Source organism: Betta splendens, chromosome 11 (assembly GCF_900634795.4).
Source record: "Betta splendens chromosome 11, fBetSpl5.4, whole genome shotgun sequence".
NCBI classification, from domain to species: domain Eukaryota; kingdom Metazoa; phylum Chordata; class Actinopteri; order Anabantiformes; family Osphronemidae; genus Betta; species Betta splendens.
Window position 1 is genome coordinate 9,823,499 of NC_040891.2, and position 13,128 is coordinate 9,836,626.

Consider the following 13,128-nt stretch of genomic DNA (forward strand, 5'->3'; position numbering starts at 1 on the left):
AACCCTGAGGGTGTTCACACTTATTATTTTATGATTATTCATTTTCTCAAACTGGGTATCACCCACAACAGGGCACGAACTCTCTGAATGAGACACATTGAACCACCAACTACAAACATGGCCTCTAACGGCATTAATAGCACAAAGAACACACATCTTAGGTCCTTGACAGATAATTCCACAATGAAATGAACATTTAATGGTAGATTATTGTGCTCAGGCACAGAGCTTTTATATGAAACCAAGACATGTTTGCTTGCCTTTGAGGTCAGCTGTCCCCATGAGCATTCATTGTTTCTGTCTGACCTCACCCCCACCTCATATGTTGGTGCACACAGCACAGCCACTTAAGAGTTTTTTTGTTTGAGCGTGTGTATGTGGGTGGTGGGTGTTGGGTGTGTGTGCATAGGAAATGCTTCTGCCTTGCAGTAGTTACATGTCTAAATTTAGAGCCAACTGTCACAGGCTGGGTCGGACTGTCGGGCATTCAGGAAAGAGACTTGAGGTCTGCTGAAGTGTGCAAGCTTGGGTGTGTGGATCTGAGAATAACACATTTGTTCTTCACACACCCTGAAAAACAGCCTGGCTATAAATACCCCGCTATACTAAACACAGATCGGAAGTGCAAACAAAGAACTGAAGTCTTGCTCAAAAGTGTCGATGGGTTGATTAGTCTGCCGTGTTTTCTCTCTCCCTTTAGAAATATTTATCAAAACATATCATTTAACCTGAAAATTATTAGTTTACGAAGAAAAATACTGAATATGAATGCACTTCAGCTCTAACAAGCAGGTGTCTCTGCTTTGATAATCAAATCTGAAGAGCTCCCTTTACAGACGTTGCTAAGTGTCCCTTTGATTTGATGCTGACACACATACTTGCAGTAGCTGTTCATGCTTCAAGTGCTGATGTGGCCAGAATTTAAATACAGTACGTCTCCTCTTCTGATATAATAGTCTTATTGGCTTTTGTCTGGGACACTTCTCCATCAATCTCGTCCATTTCATTATGAGATGTGTCTGTTTGATTGTCTGTTTGAAGAGCAGCACCTCCTTTATTGACTTAGTGTGTGACAGACACTTCCTCTCATTTTCTACTAATGTAATTCTGTCCTTTGACATTGTTTTTCAGATGATTACAGGAAGGTGCCACAGTCAGTTTCCTCCTGAGCTGGCTTTAATTAGCTCTGTCATGTAGGCAATGAACCTATGTGTCTACAGAGCAGAGGTGTGATTGTACTTTATAGACACCTGCAGTCTTGACAGAAAAGGCTGCTATTTACCAGATGAATCTCCTGCTGTCAGTCTGGACACATTTCATCTAAACTAAAAAGCATTTTGCATTTGCACATAATCTATACTATATTAAACACAAAATGCAAAACAAGCCTCATTAAGTGTTTTTGTTTTTATTTAAATATACTAGTATCTATTCTCCCGACGCCGCTTCGGCGATTAATTTATCCTCTCGCGCCCCCTAGTGGACCAACGGCGCCACGACACGTCAGTCAGTTGTCGAGGTTAGAGGTCACGGCAGGAAACATGGCGGCTCCCAGTAAAGCGGCCGTGGTGCTGAGGGCTGTGAAGAAGATAGCCGTTCAGTTTTGTCCCTTTGAGCCCAACGTCAGGTCCACGCGGTAAGAAATTTGTGAGAGGTTGTGTTCGTTCGCCGAAGTGCCGTGTTGTGTCTCTGTTGTGCGGATTAAAGCGGAAGTTTGCCGCCGACGGCTGCAGGATGTGTTGTTGTCACCTTTGTAACCTTTAACTTTCGCAACGGACATAATGACCGCTTGAATGTAGCGATTTGCGAGTGTCATAAACCCACATTATGTATTTGTTACTAGCGAGGACGAGCTGAAGGAACAAGGTGACAGATCTGTACATGAAAATAAGCTAGAGACTCATTAATCTGTGAAAAGATGCTTTTCCAACAAACTGTCTCAAAATAATAATCCCCAACCTTAAAATTGAACACCTTGAATTTAATTAAAATGATATTATAACTGTGAACCCACATTTAGCACAATGTGACACTTATGTGGGATCACCTACTGATGTTAGTGTGGTTTTGTGTAGTAATGACTGTTATTTTTCTGGTTGGACCCACAGGGAGTTTCTGGCCATTGTGGCTTCAGAGAAGGTGAGATCCACCAACATAAACTGTGAAGTGGTACCCACGGTGAAACATGACCAGTCTGAACCTGTAGTTGATGTTACTTTCTGTAAGTATTACCTGACATGTGATTGCCATGAGTATGGTTGATGCAGAGATTTTACATTTTCGGTGTAGACCCCAGATGTTTAGATTTTTAGAAATACAATATTTATATATCCACACACTTACCTGTATATCACAAAATGCTGCTTGTGTGGGTGTGTGGCTGTTCACTGTATTATTTGTGTGAGACAAGCAGTTTAAGAAATGTATTAAATCTGATACCAATCTTAAAATGGGAAAATAGTTTAAAAGTTTATTTTATTGCATATATTTGTTATTGTGCACACACAGTGAGTCAAGTGCTTACCAAAGGTAGGAATGTTTGGTAGAGGTCAGTAGAGCATGATGTGGAGGAAACCTATTGTGTCCTACTTGACATTTGCTCAGAGTCAACTTTTTCGTTTTTGTTCCTGATATAGAGAGTCATTGTGGGTTAAATGAGTCAATAATGAGTCAAGCCTTTGTCCCGTTGTCTCTCATTTTTGCAGTAGATGGAGACAGGCTTGTGATGAAGGGAGCAAAGTTGACCAGCAGCGAGATGCTGAGTGCGTTTCAGTCACGCTGCAAAGCCAAGGACCCACAAGCCAACGTTGCAGCAAAAAAGTGATGACCTGCATGTTGACTGCATCTATATTGAATTTGTCTGTATTTATCTGTGTATATCTGCTGATGTTTATAATAAAAGCATTTGAGTTGTTCTATTGTCATTGACCTTTGAGCTACCGAAGTAACACTATATTGATTGTCGTGTGACATCAATTGGATGGACGTGATGGGGAGTCAGTGCTTCCTTTTCCTGACCCAAATGTGTTCCAAGTTCTTCCTGCCAGATGGTTTTCTTCTGGCCTCCAGTATGAACTTAACCACAATATCAGTTCTACAGGGCCAGACTGTGTTCTTGCATAATGTGCAAGTTTCTCGATTATAAAAGAGAAGAGAGCATTGTGTAAGCTACCAAACTTTGACACAGCAGAAAGTTTAGATGCAGCATAACTGCAGAAATAATATATTAGATATTCTACATTATGCGACCTTAGTTATTTCTGCCCGTTTCAAGGGGATAATTTAGCTGTGGCATAAAATATCTTCCTCTCAAGTTTTTTCTAACAACATTAACTAACTGTGGATTTAGCGTACAAATACATGAATAATACAACCAAATCATAAATGAAGCACGTATCCCCTAAAATTAAAACAACTATTTGCACATGCTGAGTCTGAGGACGAGGGGCGGGAGTTTGAGATCCCATTTAGTGACGTAGCAAGCTGTGATTGGTTCCCAGCGCATCCTCGCGCGGAGGCTGACCCTTTAAGAACGCTCGGAGCGCGTTCACACAGCGCACCCAGTTGAATTCAGAGTCACTCTGCTGCTGTTCCTGAGGCCACATCACCTGCAAACATGGAGAAGTTTGTTGGAACATGGAAGATGGTTTCCAGCGAGAACTTTGACGACTACATGAAATCAATTGGTAGGCGAACTGTTTGTAAATGAAGTGCTTTATGCGAATGTGTTTCGTGATTTTCATCTTAAATGACGTGCTAAATTAGCTTACATTAAATACATGTTTACAATATTAATTTCTCGCGTTCGCACGTGCACCGATCTCAAATGTGGTCCATTTGCCTCTGGCCATCTGCAGGTGTGGGCTTTGCGACCCGGCAGGTGGGGAACCGGACCAAGCCCAACCTGGTCGTGTCCGTGGACGACCAAGGGATTATTTGCATGAAGTCTCAGAGCACCTTCAAAACCACCGAGATCAAGTTCAAGCTCAACGAGCCGTTCGACGAGGTCACGGCCGACGACAGGAAGACGAGGGTTAGTGTGGCCCGAGGGCCGCCGGGCGCGAGCGCAGCGTGCGCGCGCGGGCCGTAACTGGTTTGTGTGTGTGTGCGCGTGCTTGCAGACCGTGATGAGCCTGGAGAACGGCAAGCTGGTGCAGAAACAGACCTGGGACGGAAAGGAAACTAACATCGAGCGGGAGATCACAGACGGGAAACTGGTAGCGGTGAGGACGAGCCGCTTAATTGGGAAGCTGTTAATTAATTAACCCTTTTATTTTACTGCACGTGCTTTTTAATTTAGCGACTTTGTTGATTGGCTCCAAATTAAATCTAACATTTACACCCGTCGAGCATGACATTACTACCACTTCACCAGCTGATCTCCTACACCTTCTGTTCCTCCCCAGAAATGCATAATGGGAGAAGTGGTCGCCGTTCGGACCTACGTGAAGGAGGCGTGATCTTCTCTTCCCAGCGCACGTTGTTGGGTACATTGCTGCATGACGGGCTCAGTTCAATGAGCGCAATACCAAACCTAAAGTAATGGCTTGTTCTGCTCTTTATCGTTGTGTTGCCCAAACCCTGCTTTCTGTGAATCTGTTCTCAGACGTATTTGGTCTTGTGGTGGTTTGAATAAAAACGTGTAAAAATGTGTTTGACTGTTGAATGGTTTCTTGGAGACATTCCTGTCAGTGACTCGTGCTGCATAAAAGACTAATGGGAACAAAATGCGCTATCTGATTTCCTGACATCAGAGGCTCAAGCTTGGTAGCGATATGAGTTAAGGAAAAAAATTTGGAACAAAGGCTTTTTTTTTTTGAGTACTCAGGTCACAGCAGTCGACCATGCAGCCTGTGTGAGGAATGTGAACCCTTGTGGGTCTGGAGCATCATGCAGAGAGGTCAGCGAGCCAGTGAGGAAATGTTTTTCCCCCTTTTCCTTTTTGGGTTGTTGAACAATTCCCACTGCTGCTGTACATGGAGAAACCTAAAGCATTATGGGTAGTCTCCACCCTTTGGCTGCTGGTCAACTGTTTCTCTTTGGGGTCTGTTCCAGAGGCGACGATGGGAAAAGGAAGACCATAGAAATGATTGGCCCTAATGGTCAAAACAGGTGGAACCGGGAGCCAAAGACCTCGTTCTCTTTTACTCAGGGAATTCTGAATGACTATAGCGGCTTCGGACTCTAAGCAGAGCAGCACCACCGCTCACATACATGGTTTGTGTAACGTAACAGCTGGAGAGAGGAGCTCACATCTGCTATGCATTGGCTTAAAGGTGCAGCACTTGTGATCCACAGGCATCTCCGCCACTTTGTTTGGAAAACCGCAGGGAACGAGGCAGATTCCCACCTTCCTGGTTCAACTCAGACATCAGTTTCTCCCAATTAGATCAAATTAGCTTAGTTTCCTGTGAGAGATTTCTGACCCGTTGACCCGCGCCTCGAGCGGGTTAAATTCTGCGTTTCTCTATGAATCGCGGCTTTTTGCTGAAACCTCGAGCTCATAACCAACGAGCTCTCCCCAGCTGGAAAAACCTCTTCTAGCCTCAGGCCCAGCAGGTTGGACGGGGAGGGAGAGGTTGTTGAAGGCAGCGTTACATCAGTGTTTCTGTGCTGAGACGTCGCTGCTCCACAGGATGAAGAGAAGCTGTGAAAACGTCAGCTTTTTTAAAAGGACGCGGCCGCTCTGCGACACGAGGATGAAAGTGTTTCCCCACCGCTGCCGCTGTTTGTTTGCAGAGGTTGTGTGCGCTTCGCGACCGACAAAGGTGCGGTGTTGACACTGGGCTTGTTTTGTGTTGGGGAGGATTGTCTCGAACTGCAGCAACTGAACTCACATCCTTCGCTGGACATCTGGAAAAGGCCCCGCGTGAGCCGCAGCGTTCACTCCCTTCCTCCGCTTGTCCTCAACTTACACCGAGTCAAACACAAACACCTTTCATGTCCCGGCGGCTCCGCGTGAACCAAATTGCCTTTTTATCGTGGTTTGATGTTGCGTCTGCAGTCTGAAAAAGCAGCTCCAATTCCAGCTGTGGGAAACGGCCTTGTGCTCGGGCTGCAGTTAAAGTGTGGAAGCGCGAGTCCTGGTTCCCTGCAAACGTTGAACGTGCATCAGCTTTACCTTAAGCCTCGCCACAGGACCTGCAGCGCCCGATGCTGACCCAGGATCAGTCTCCCAGGGCAACTAAAGAGCTGGGCAGAACTATGTCGGAGGCCCCATGCGGCCGCGGTTGCCGGGCGATGAGCTCCCGTTCTGCAGGAGCTGGCGATGCAGCGATGCTCGAAACTGGAGCGTGGTTTCGTCAGCAGACGTCTGCTGCGGTGCAAGCTGTGCCCGGAGCCTCCGCACAGAGACAGGCTGCTCGTCCACCAGTCAGGGAGATGTCTGGGGTTCCAGGAAGGGACTCAAGGATTGCAGCATAGACCTTTAAATGATAATGAGACAAGTTATTCTCAGTTATTTATCGCCGCCGTCCGCGCTATTTAGAGACAACATGTGAGTGTTTCAGTGAGTTTGAGGAAATACGTTTCTGCCTTTGAGGACAATAGCAATAATCAGCGTTTCAAGTCGTCCCAGCAGGAGTTCCTGTCAGAGTCGACCTCCTGTGAGTGACTGAAGCTCAGAGGAAGACATCTTGAAAGTGAGGCTATACAAACCAGAACCTACACAATGGTTCCCCCCAGAGAGCTGCAACACAAAGGTGACCTTTATGCGCGGCGTGTTTACGTCTGCTCCTCTGAGAGTACCGGCATCTTGCACATTTCCATTGCAAACACATATAGAAAGCTGCTTGGCCAATAAAAGGCTCGGGAAGTATCGGTAGTTTCCTCCGGGGCCTCCTCCTCCTGTGGCTCCTGTGACTGGACATGTGATCAGTAATCTGCTGGGAGACGGACCTGACTAAACCTTCACTTGCCTCATTTTCATTATCTGAAGGAGTGAGGGGCTCGTTGGGACGCGGAGGCGCGGCCAAAAGAACTATTTGCTCACTGGAGCCAGACGATACAGCAGCTGGTCTGAGCACCTTGTGCCGACATGGAGACAAAGCCGTGCAGAGGTGGCGTTTTGCAGCACAGCGCGTTGGCTCAACCCAAGGTCAAAGTGTGTCTTAAGGCCAGAAATGGGTAAAAAGCCGCTCCAGTGTCATCGGTTGCTATAAATACGCGAACAGAAGCTGCGGCCAAAGTCAGTTCCTGGTTTAATCGCTGACTTCACTCAGCGTTTTGGCTTCAACTTTGGAAACACTTGTGAAATAAACAATGCGCCATCAGGAAAGTGGGCCTGGTGGACGCGCTGAGACGGGCTGCAGGCCACGGGCACTTCCCCACAATGCACCGGAGAGATAACGGCGGCCCCCGATAAGCAGGAGGAAACCGGAAGCCATTAGTCACAGGCCGACCTTTCTCCAAGCGTCCTGTAAACAGCAGCGGGACCAAAGGGTCCTTCAGGTGCTGGATGGAAACTGACTGATCCTCACTCTCCAAGGCGACAGTCGCTGCTTGATTGAGACCAGCAGACCAAACGACGCAGATCTCTATTAGCACAGGTTTACAGCTGTTTGAGGCGACGCCCGTGTGGAGCTCGCGCAGCTGCGCGTTAAGCTAGCAGGCTCCCTGGGCACTCCTGGCTCGACCTCTGCCCTGTCGGCCCTGAGGGAGAGCAGAAGGGCGAGCGAGGGCGAGTCACGCCCCGCGCAACGGGAGAGGGAGACGGTGGAGGTTCCAGAGGGACGGGGTGGAACGTCCAGGAAAAGAGCCGCAGCCGCCGCCGCTCGGACGACGGAGCGTGTGAAAACCATGTGCTAACGTGGCCCCAGAGGGAGTCGGAGAAACAGCGGGAGAAAAAAAAACCCTCCTGTTGTAACAGCAGTTTCAACTTTAAGCAGATGAGTGGGAGAAACGTTCAGTGGGTTCATGAGCAATGCAATGGGGTGGGGGGGGGGGGGGGGGGGGGGGGGGGGGGTTAGCGTAGGAGTATGTGCAGAAAGCACATGAGGAGAGGGAGAGAACGGGGGGGGGGGGGGGACCAGGAGCCGTGTTCTGACTCTCCCCTCGGGTTTTCCTGTCAGGGCTCCAGGGAAGCGCACGGAATTCACTTAATTGGCTCCACTGCCGCACATCCACCGTGAGACTGGGAGCAAAGTCCCAGGAGGGACCTTTCTCCTCCGTGGGCCAAAGTTAGCGAGGACTTCCCTCCGATCACACTTTACGTGCATCAAGTTTAAAGTCGGTGAAACGTTGTTACTTTATCTCAGTTTTGGATTTTTTTAAAAGCCCCAGTTTTTCCACATCATTTCACAAACTCTTTCTGAATTTCCTCCTGAAATCACATGACGTCTCCCCTCCCCACACAATCAGGACGCCGGTGACCCTTTCCCCATATTCTCTGGTGAATGCTTTGTTTCTTTCTTTAACCTGTGACCCACTGGACACAGTCAGACGCAGATAAATCACTGCATTCTGGGCTCAGAGCGGTGCGTGGCGGTGCAAGGCGGCCTGTCGGCCTAAAGGTTGTACAAACACAGAAGCCACAACGCTCAAAGTCTCCAGTTCCCACGCGAACAAGAGGCGAGTGCTGCATGGAGGGGCTGCACCACCTGGAGGTGGTTCACCTGCAGCTGCTCCATCCTCCGTGTTCTTCACCATCTCCCGGCTCCGGCCACTCGCATGCTGCATGCTTTTCATCTCTCACCGTGGAACATTTCTCCTGAAGCTCTATCTCTTACGGATGAAGTTGATTAAAGCCCCTGTTAAAGTGGAGATCAGGATCGCATCCTCCTCCCTTGTTCATAACAAACATCCTGCAGACCCAACAGATGCTACTGCAGACACAAAAAGGACCATTTTCTTTCCTGGAAGTCTCAGAAAATGGATAAGAAAATGAGTAACAGGCGTTATTGAGCAATTAGGGTTGTTTGGTGGCCTTGTTCCGTTAGTGTACGTCTAGCGGCACATTACACATCCTGCAAAGACACAGCAACCTGATTCTCAGGACTCTCTGTCTCACTGAGGCCACATCAGCTGTTGCTGTACGCACTGAATGGGATGTTGTGCTTATTATGCTTCAATATGTTCCAAATGTTCATTGTAATTTCCAGCATCATGGAATTAATAGGTGCATATGAATCAGCCATCACTACTGTCAGTGTGCCTCGCCCACACCCACACAGACCTCCACAGCAGTAATCCTATTGGGGGGGGGGGCAGCATTTGCCGGACGCAGCTTTTATTTGGGACCGATGACTTTTGGGCACCGTCATCGTATGGCCTCTGTCGACAGGGATCACATTCATTGGGCTCCGATTGGCGTCCGCATCACTGGCTCCATTCACTGGACCCGGCACAATCTTTAGAGCCGGCAGACCTAACACCTAACCCCCAGAGCCGGGCCAGTCCAGTCAGCAAATCCACCCCCACCACCCCCAAATTCTCTGCCCAGATACGAGAGGGAGCAAAATGAAAGTGAGCGGGAGACAAAGGGGGAGAGGGGGGGGGTGGACCGCAGGTGAGAGCTACGCAACGAAAGACACCGTCACATAAAACCATCTCAACAGAAGCTCTATCAGACGTTTGGGCTTCTGACCCCAGTGACCTCCAGGGCAGACTGTCGAATTGTTCCTGAACCCAGATGTTTGTTCGGCTTCGGGCTGAATGCCAAGGTCAAAAAGTCTGGAGAGACCCACAAAATCAAAATGAGAGACGGACATGTTAGACTTCCTGTTTGTACGAGTGTACAAGATAAAATGCACGATATGTGCGTAGCTAAAATACATATAACACAGACTGTGGTTTGTTATGGATTTGAATGTGCGGGCCTTTGCTGCCCCCTTGTGGTGACACTGGAAAGTGTCGCCTTTCCAGACCATAAGACACGGCCTTTAAATGGGTCAAACCATTATTAGAGAATAGGGGGGGTTCTACAAGATGACGCTGTTTCCTGACGTCTGCAACATTGATTCGCTAAATTTTATAAACATATGCTAAACATAAGAGTTTAGTTTTCATTTAAAGGACGAGAAAGAGTCGAGATCTTGCTAAATAAAAGCCTTTTGTTTTGCAAACGCGTTCCCGGCGCTGCTCCGTGTCACCCAGCGGGGAGCCGGCGCGCGGTGCCGGTGGGATTACCTGACTGGGGACAGACGTCGAAAAGCTTCCGAGGACACTCTACGCGAGCATGCGATGGTGCTCGGACATGTTTCCCACTACGGCAGGTGACCGCGCTCCCGAAACCCCCGCAAAGCGGCGCCATGCTGCGGCAACGACGGAATATTGCGCCCAGCTGCAGGAGTGGATGTGGCTCTACTACTGCGGGCGGAGCTGGCAGAGCCTGGCGGCTCTGTCCGCCTTCCCGGGTCTCGACCGAGCAGCCTGGAACGACCTCCCGCATCCAGCAGCCTCCTCCCATCAGCCGGTGCAGAGCGCCGCCGACGGCCGGGGAGCGCAGCCGCGGGATGGGACTCCGAGCCAGGCAGGTAACGCTGACTGCGCGTGCGGCTGTGTGTGGGTGACGGAGGCTTAACTGCAGAACCCTCTGTAAATAAGCTTACGTGCTCAAGGTGCCTCTTTTCAGCTGCAGCTCAGAGTCAAAGCAGTTTATTGTTGTGGGTCATTAAGCCCAAGGCACAATGCAATACAATGCAACGCAATGCAAACAACTCTCCGCTTCACTTTGGCTTCACAGGGCACGAGTACAACATTCCCTCTCCTCTCCAGAGGTTCCTGGCAGAAACAGTGGACTTCTGTATCCTGTTTTGCGTGAAGGCGACCATTGTGCTGTGGATCATGCACCTGAGCGGGATGAAGTGAGTATAGCTCTGCGTCCTGAGCTGAGCGCGAGCGTTTGCATCCGTGCACGCCGTCGCGTCCCTCTCGTGGGACTGTTTCCCCGGCGCGCGCTCACTGCCGTCTTCTGCAAAGGGACGCCGCCAAGTTCATCACCCAGTTCGTGGTGGAGGAGATCGACGAGAGCACGTCCATGGAGGACCTGCAGAGGATGATGGCCGTGGCTCTGGCCTACAGGGTGTGTGTCTGCATCTACGAGGTGGGTCGCACACGTCGCCACAGCAGAAATAACGAACCCGTGCTCTCCGTCAGAATCAGCTCCTCTAAAACACAACACCGTTCCCCAGAGAGGACACTGATGCAATGCTGCATTCATCGTTGCCAGAGATGAAGTCATGTATCAGGTCTCCTGCTCGACTTCTGCATCAGCGGCTTGTTTTTCCCAGGAGGGAGGCAGCACTGGGACCCGCAGGCTCCTCGGCTCAGAGTGATGCCATCTGCCTTGTTTCCTCCGGCCATCGACCTCGATTATATGTTTAGACCTGGAAATCATTTCCCGCAGTTGCATCCTGCATTTAGTTGTTGTGTCATCACTGAACCTCTTCATCTTCCGACAGATGTTCTGCATCTGGGGTGCCGGCGGTGCCACACCCGGGAAGTTCCTGCTCGGCCTGCGGGTGGTCAAATGTGACACAACCACCCTGGTCCGACCCAACCGGGTCCTGGTGGTGCCAGCGTCCAACGTCTCCCTCTCCGCGTGAGTAAACGCTGATGAAGTAGAACCGTCTGAGTTCAGACCCTGATGCTCCTCCACACTGTTCCTAGTGGAGCTTTACAGGCCTTTCCTCGTTTCATCCTGTCCACAGCTCTGCAGTGCGGGCTTTGAATAAGAACTTCTCCATTGCCTTCTTCTTCCCTGTCTTCATCACCGTCCTCTTCTTCCAGCACAACAGGCCTGTGTATGACATTGTGGCAGGGACCATAGTCGTCCAGCGTAGAGGGGCCACATAGCAGCTGCCCGTGGGTGCAGAGCCTCCTGAGAGCAGCACTGGTGCACGGGCCCGTTTTGTGTTTTGCAAATCTGACTTTGAATTTTCATGTTAATTATATCTCAGAATATCAGAAAATTCTCTGAGCACCTCCTGTAAACCTCTTCACTGTGCCGTCGCACTTAAAGTGCTTTTTTTTAAGGTTTGCAAAGCTTAAACATTTTTCAAATGTTGGATTTGAACATTTGTCGCCCCCTAGTGGCCACATGGACTAATTACAAATATCTGTTTTCCCCCACACTATGAGCATAGTTTGATACACGTTATGTAAACATAAACTGTTGTACATAGTGGTTGTGTATAGGATAACACAGTGTTAGCCTCTTTATTTATGTTATTTTATTCAACATGCTAATAAACAATCAAACGTTGGTAATACACTGTAGTGATTGCTGTCAGACTAAAGGACAACACCATGCTTGTTTGTGCCTATGAGTGATTTGAAGAAGTATTGTTGGTGACTGCTGTGGTGAAAAACTTTCCCTCATTACGATTCTCCATTTTCATTTCCTGTTTTCAGATTCAGGCAGCTGTTTCTCAAACACACGTACTGTATCACTGCAGACGCCCCCACGTCTACCAGGAGTTTGTTTATTCCTTAAACTAAGTGTTCATGATGTCTAAAACACAGTAAATCAATCTTTTTGAGGCTGTTTATGAAGAAAAACAGCCATAAGAGTTTATTGTGACTCTGTGTACATAAAATACTGGTTTTATTACTCATCCCATTTGAATTAGCACATTTTCATCAACCCAAAGTGGAACAAACCGCTGCTGATCTGGCAATATCCTAATAGCTCTAATTTCCTTTAAGCAGATAATAAGTGAATGAGAAACATGAATGGATACCAGCAACTTTAGAGGTTTTCCCGAACACATTAAGAAAGGAGTTTTGTTTTTCTTGTGCTGGGTGACGCCACTGTGTAATAGAAATACAGGATTAGAGGGATTAGTTCTCATTTAAGGGCCCGTTGAATAAACCATACACCCTCATACAACCGTATCGGTAACCGTAACTGTGATTTGCACCTTAAGGTCAAAATTTCAAAAAGTCCTGAGCTCATTCCAGCAGATAGAAGATAGAGTCTTACAACCGTGAGGACGCCGTGTCCTGACTGCACACCACACATGCACACACCTTTAATTGTGTGTCTTTCTCCACACTGGGAAATGTTTTTCATTCAGATGTTGAGGCTTCTTCCCAGAGGCGATAACGTGGCGTTTCCACTCCTCGCCACAAGGGGGCGACATCCGGCAGCACAGATCACTAGTGTGGAGCAGTGTGGCCCAGATACAC

General features: G+C 48.5%; 3 protein-coding genes across 3 annotated transcripts; all 3 read left to right on the forward strand.

Moving 5' to 3' along the window:
- The first annotated feature begins 1,483 nt into the window (after positions 1 to 1,483).
- Positions 1,484 to 2,914, forward strand: mrpl53 (mitochondrial ribosomal protein L53). Its single transcript, XM_029167545.3, has 3 exons — positions 1,484 to 1,636; positions 2,109 to 2,221; positions 2,706 to 2,914. The coding sequence occupies exons 1-3, from the start codon at positions 1,542 to 1,544 to the stop codon at positions 2,822 to 2,824; spliced, it is 327 nt and encodes a 108-aa protein (XP_029023378.1). The 5' UTR covers positions 1,484 to 1,541; the 3' UTR covers positions 2,825 to 2,914.
- Positions 2,915 to 3,528: 614 nt separating this feature from the next.
- Positions 3,529 to 4,651, forward strand: fabp4a (fatty acid binding protein 4a). The gene is made up of 4 exons (XM_029167544.3): positions 3,529 to 3,686; positions 3,858 to 4,033; positions 4,122 to 4,223; positions 4,407 to 4,651. The coding sequence occupies exons 1-4, from the start codon at positions 3,617 to 3,619 to the stop codon at positions 4,458 to 4,460; spliced, it is 402 nt and encodes a 133-aa protein (XP_029023377.1). The 5' UTR covers positions 3,529 to 3,616; the 3' UTR covers positions 4,461 to 4,651.
- Positions 4,652 to 9,915: 5,264 nt separating this feature from the next.
- Positions 9,916 to 12,209, forward strand: fam8a1a (family with sequence similarity 8 member A1a). The gene is made up of 5 exons (XM_029167668.3): positions 9,916 to 10,472; positions 10,682 to 10,802; positions 10,918 to 11,041; positions 11,400 to 11,539; positions 11,649 to 12,209. Exons 1-5 carry the CDS (start codon positions 10,175 to 10,177, stop codon positions 11,791 to 11,793), a joined length of 828 nt encoding a protein of 275 aa, XP_029023501.1. The 5' UTR covers positions 9,916 to 10,174; the 3' UTR covers positions 11,794 to 12,209.
- Positions 12,210 to 13,128: the final 919 nt, after the last annotated feature.

Excerpts from the sequence above, each read along its gene's own strand:
- mrpl53 (XM_029167545.3), top strand. The coding sequence starts at position 1,542 with ATGGCGGCTCCCAGTAAAGCGGCCGTGGTGCTGAGGGCTGTGAAGAAG. Across the intron at positions 1,637-2,108 it reads CCCAACGTCAGGTCCACGCG|GGAGTTTCTGGCCATTGTGG; the intron begins GTAAGAAATTTG and ends TTGGACCCACAG. Across the intron at positions 2,222-2,705 it reads TGTAGTTGATGTTACTTTCT|TAGATGGAGACAGGCTTGTG; the intron begins GTAAGTATTACC and ends TCATTTTTGCAG.
- fam8a1a (XM_029167668.3), top strand. The coding sequence starts at position 10,175 with ATGCGATGGTGCTCGGACATGTTTCCCACTACGGCAGGTGACCGCGCT. Across the intron at positions 10,473-10,681 it reads TGGGACTCCGAGCCAGGCAG|GGCACGAGTACAACATTCCC; the intron begins GTAACGCTGACT and ends TTGGCTTCACAG. Across the intron at positions 11,540-11,648 it reads TCCAACGTCTCCCTCTCCGC|CTCTGCAGTGCGGGCTTTGA; the intron begins GTGAGTAAACGC and ends TCCTGTCCACAG.
- fabp4a (XM_029167544.3), top strand. The coding sequence starts at position 3,617 with ATGGAGAAGTTTGTTGGAACATGGAAGATGGTTTCCAGCGAGAACTTT. Across the intron at positions 3,687-3,857 it reads CGACTACATGAAATCAATTG|GTGTGGGCTTTGCGACCCGG; the intron begins GTAGGCGAACTG and ends GGCCATCTGCAG. Across the intron at positions 4,224-4,406 it reads CAGACGGGAAACTGGTAGCG|AAATGCATAATGGGAGAAGT; the intron begins GTGAGGACGAGC and ends GTTCCTCCCCAG.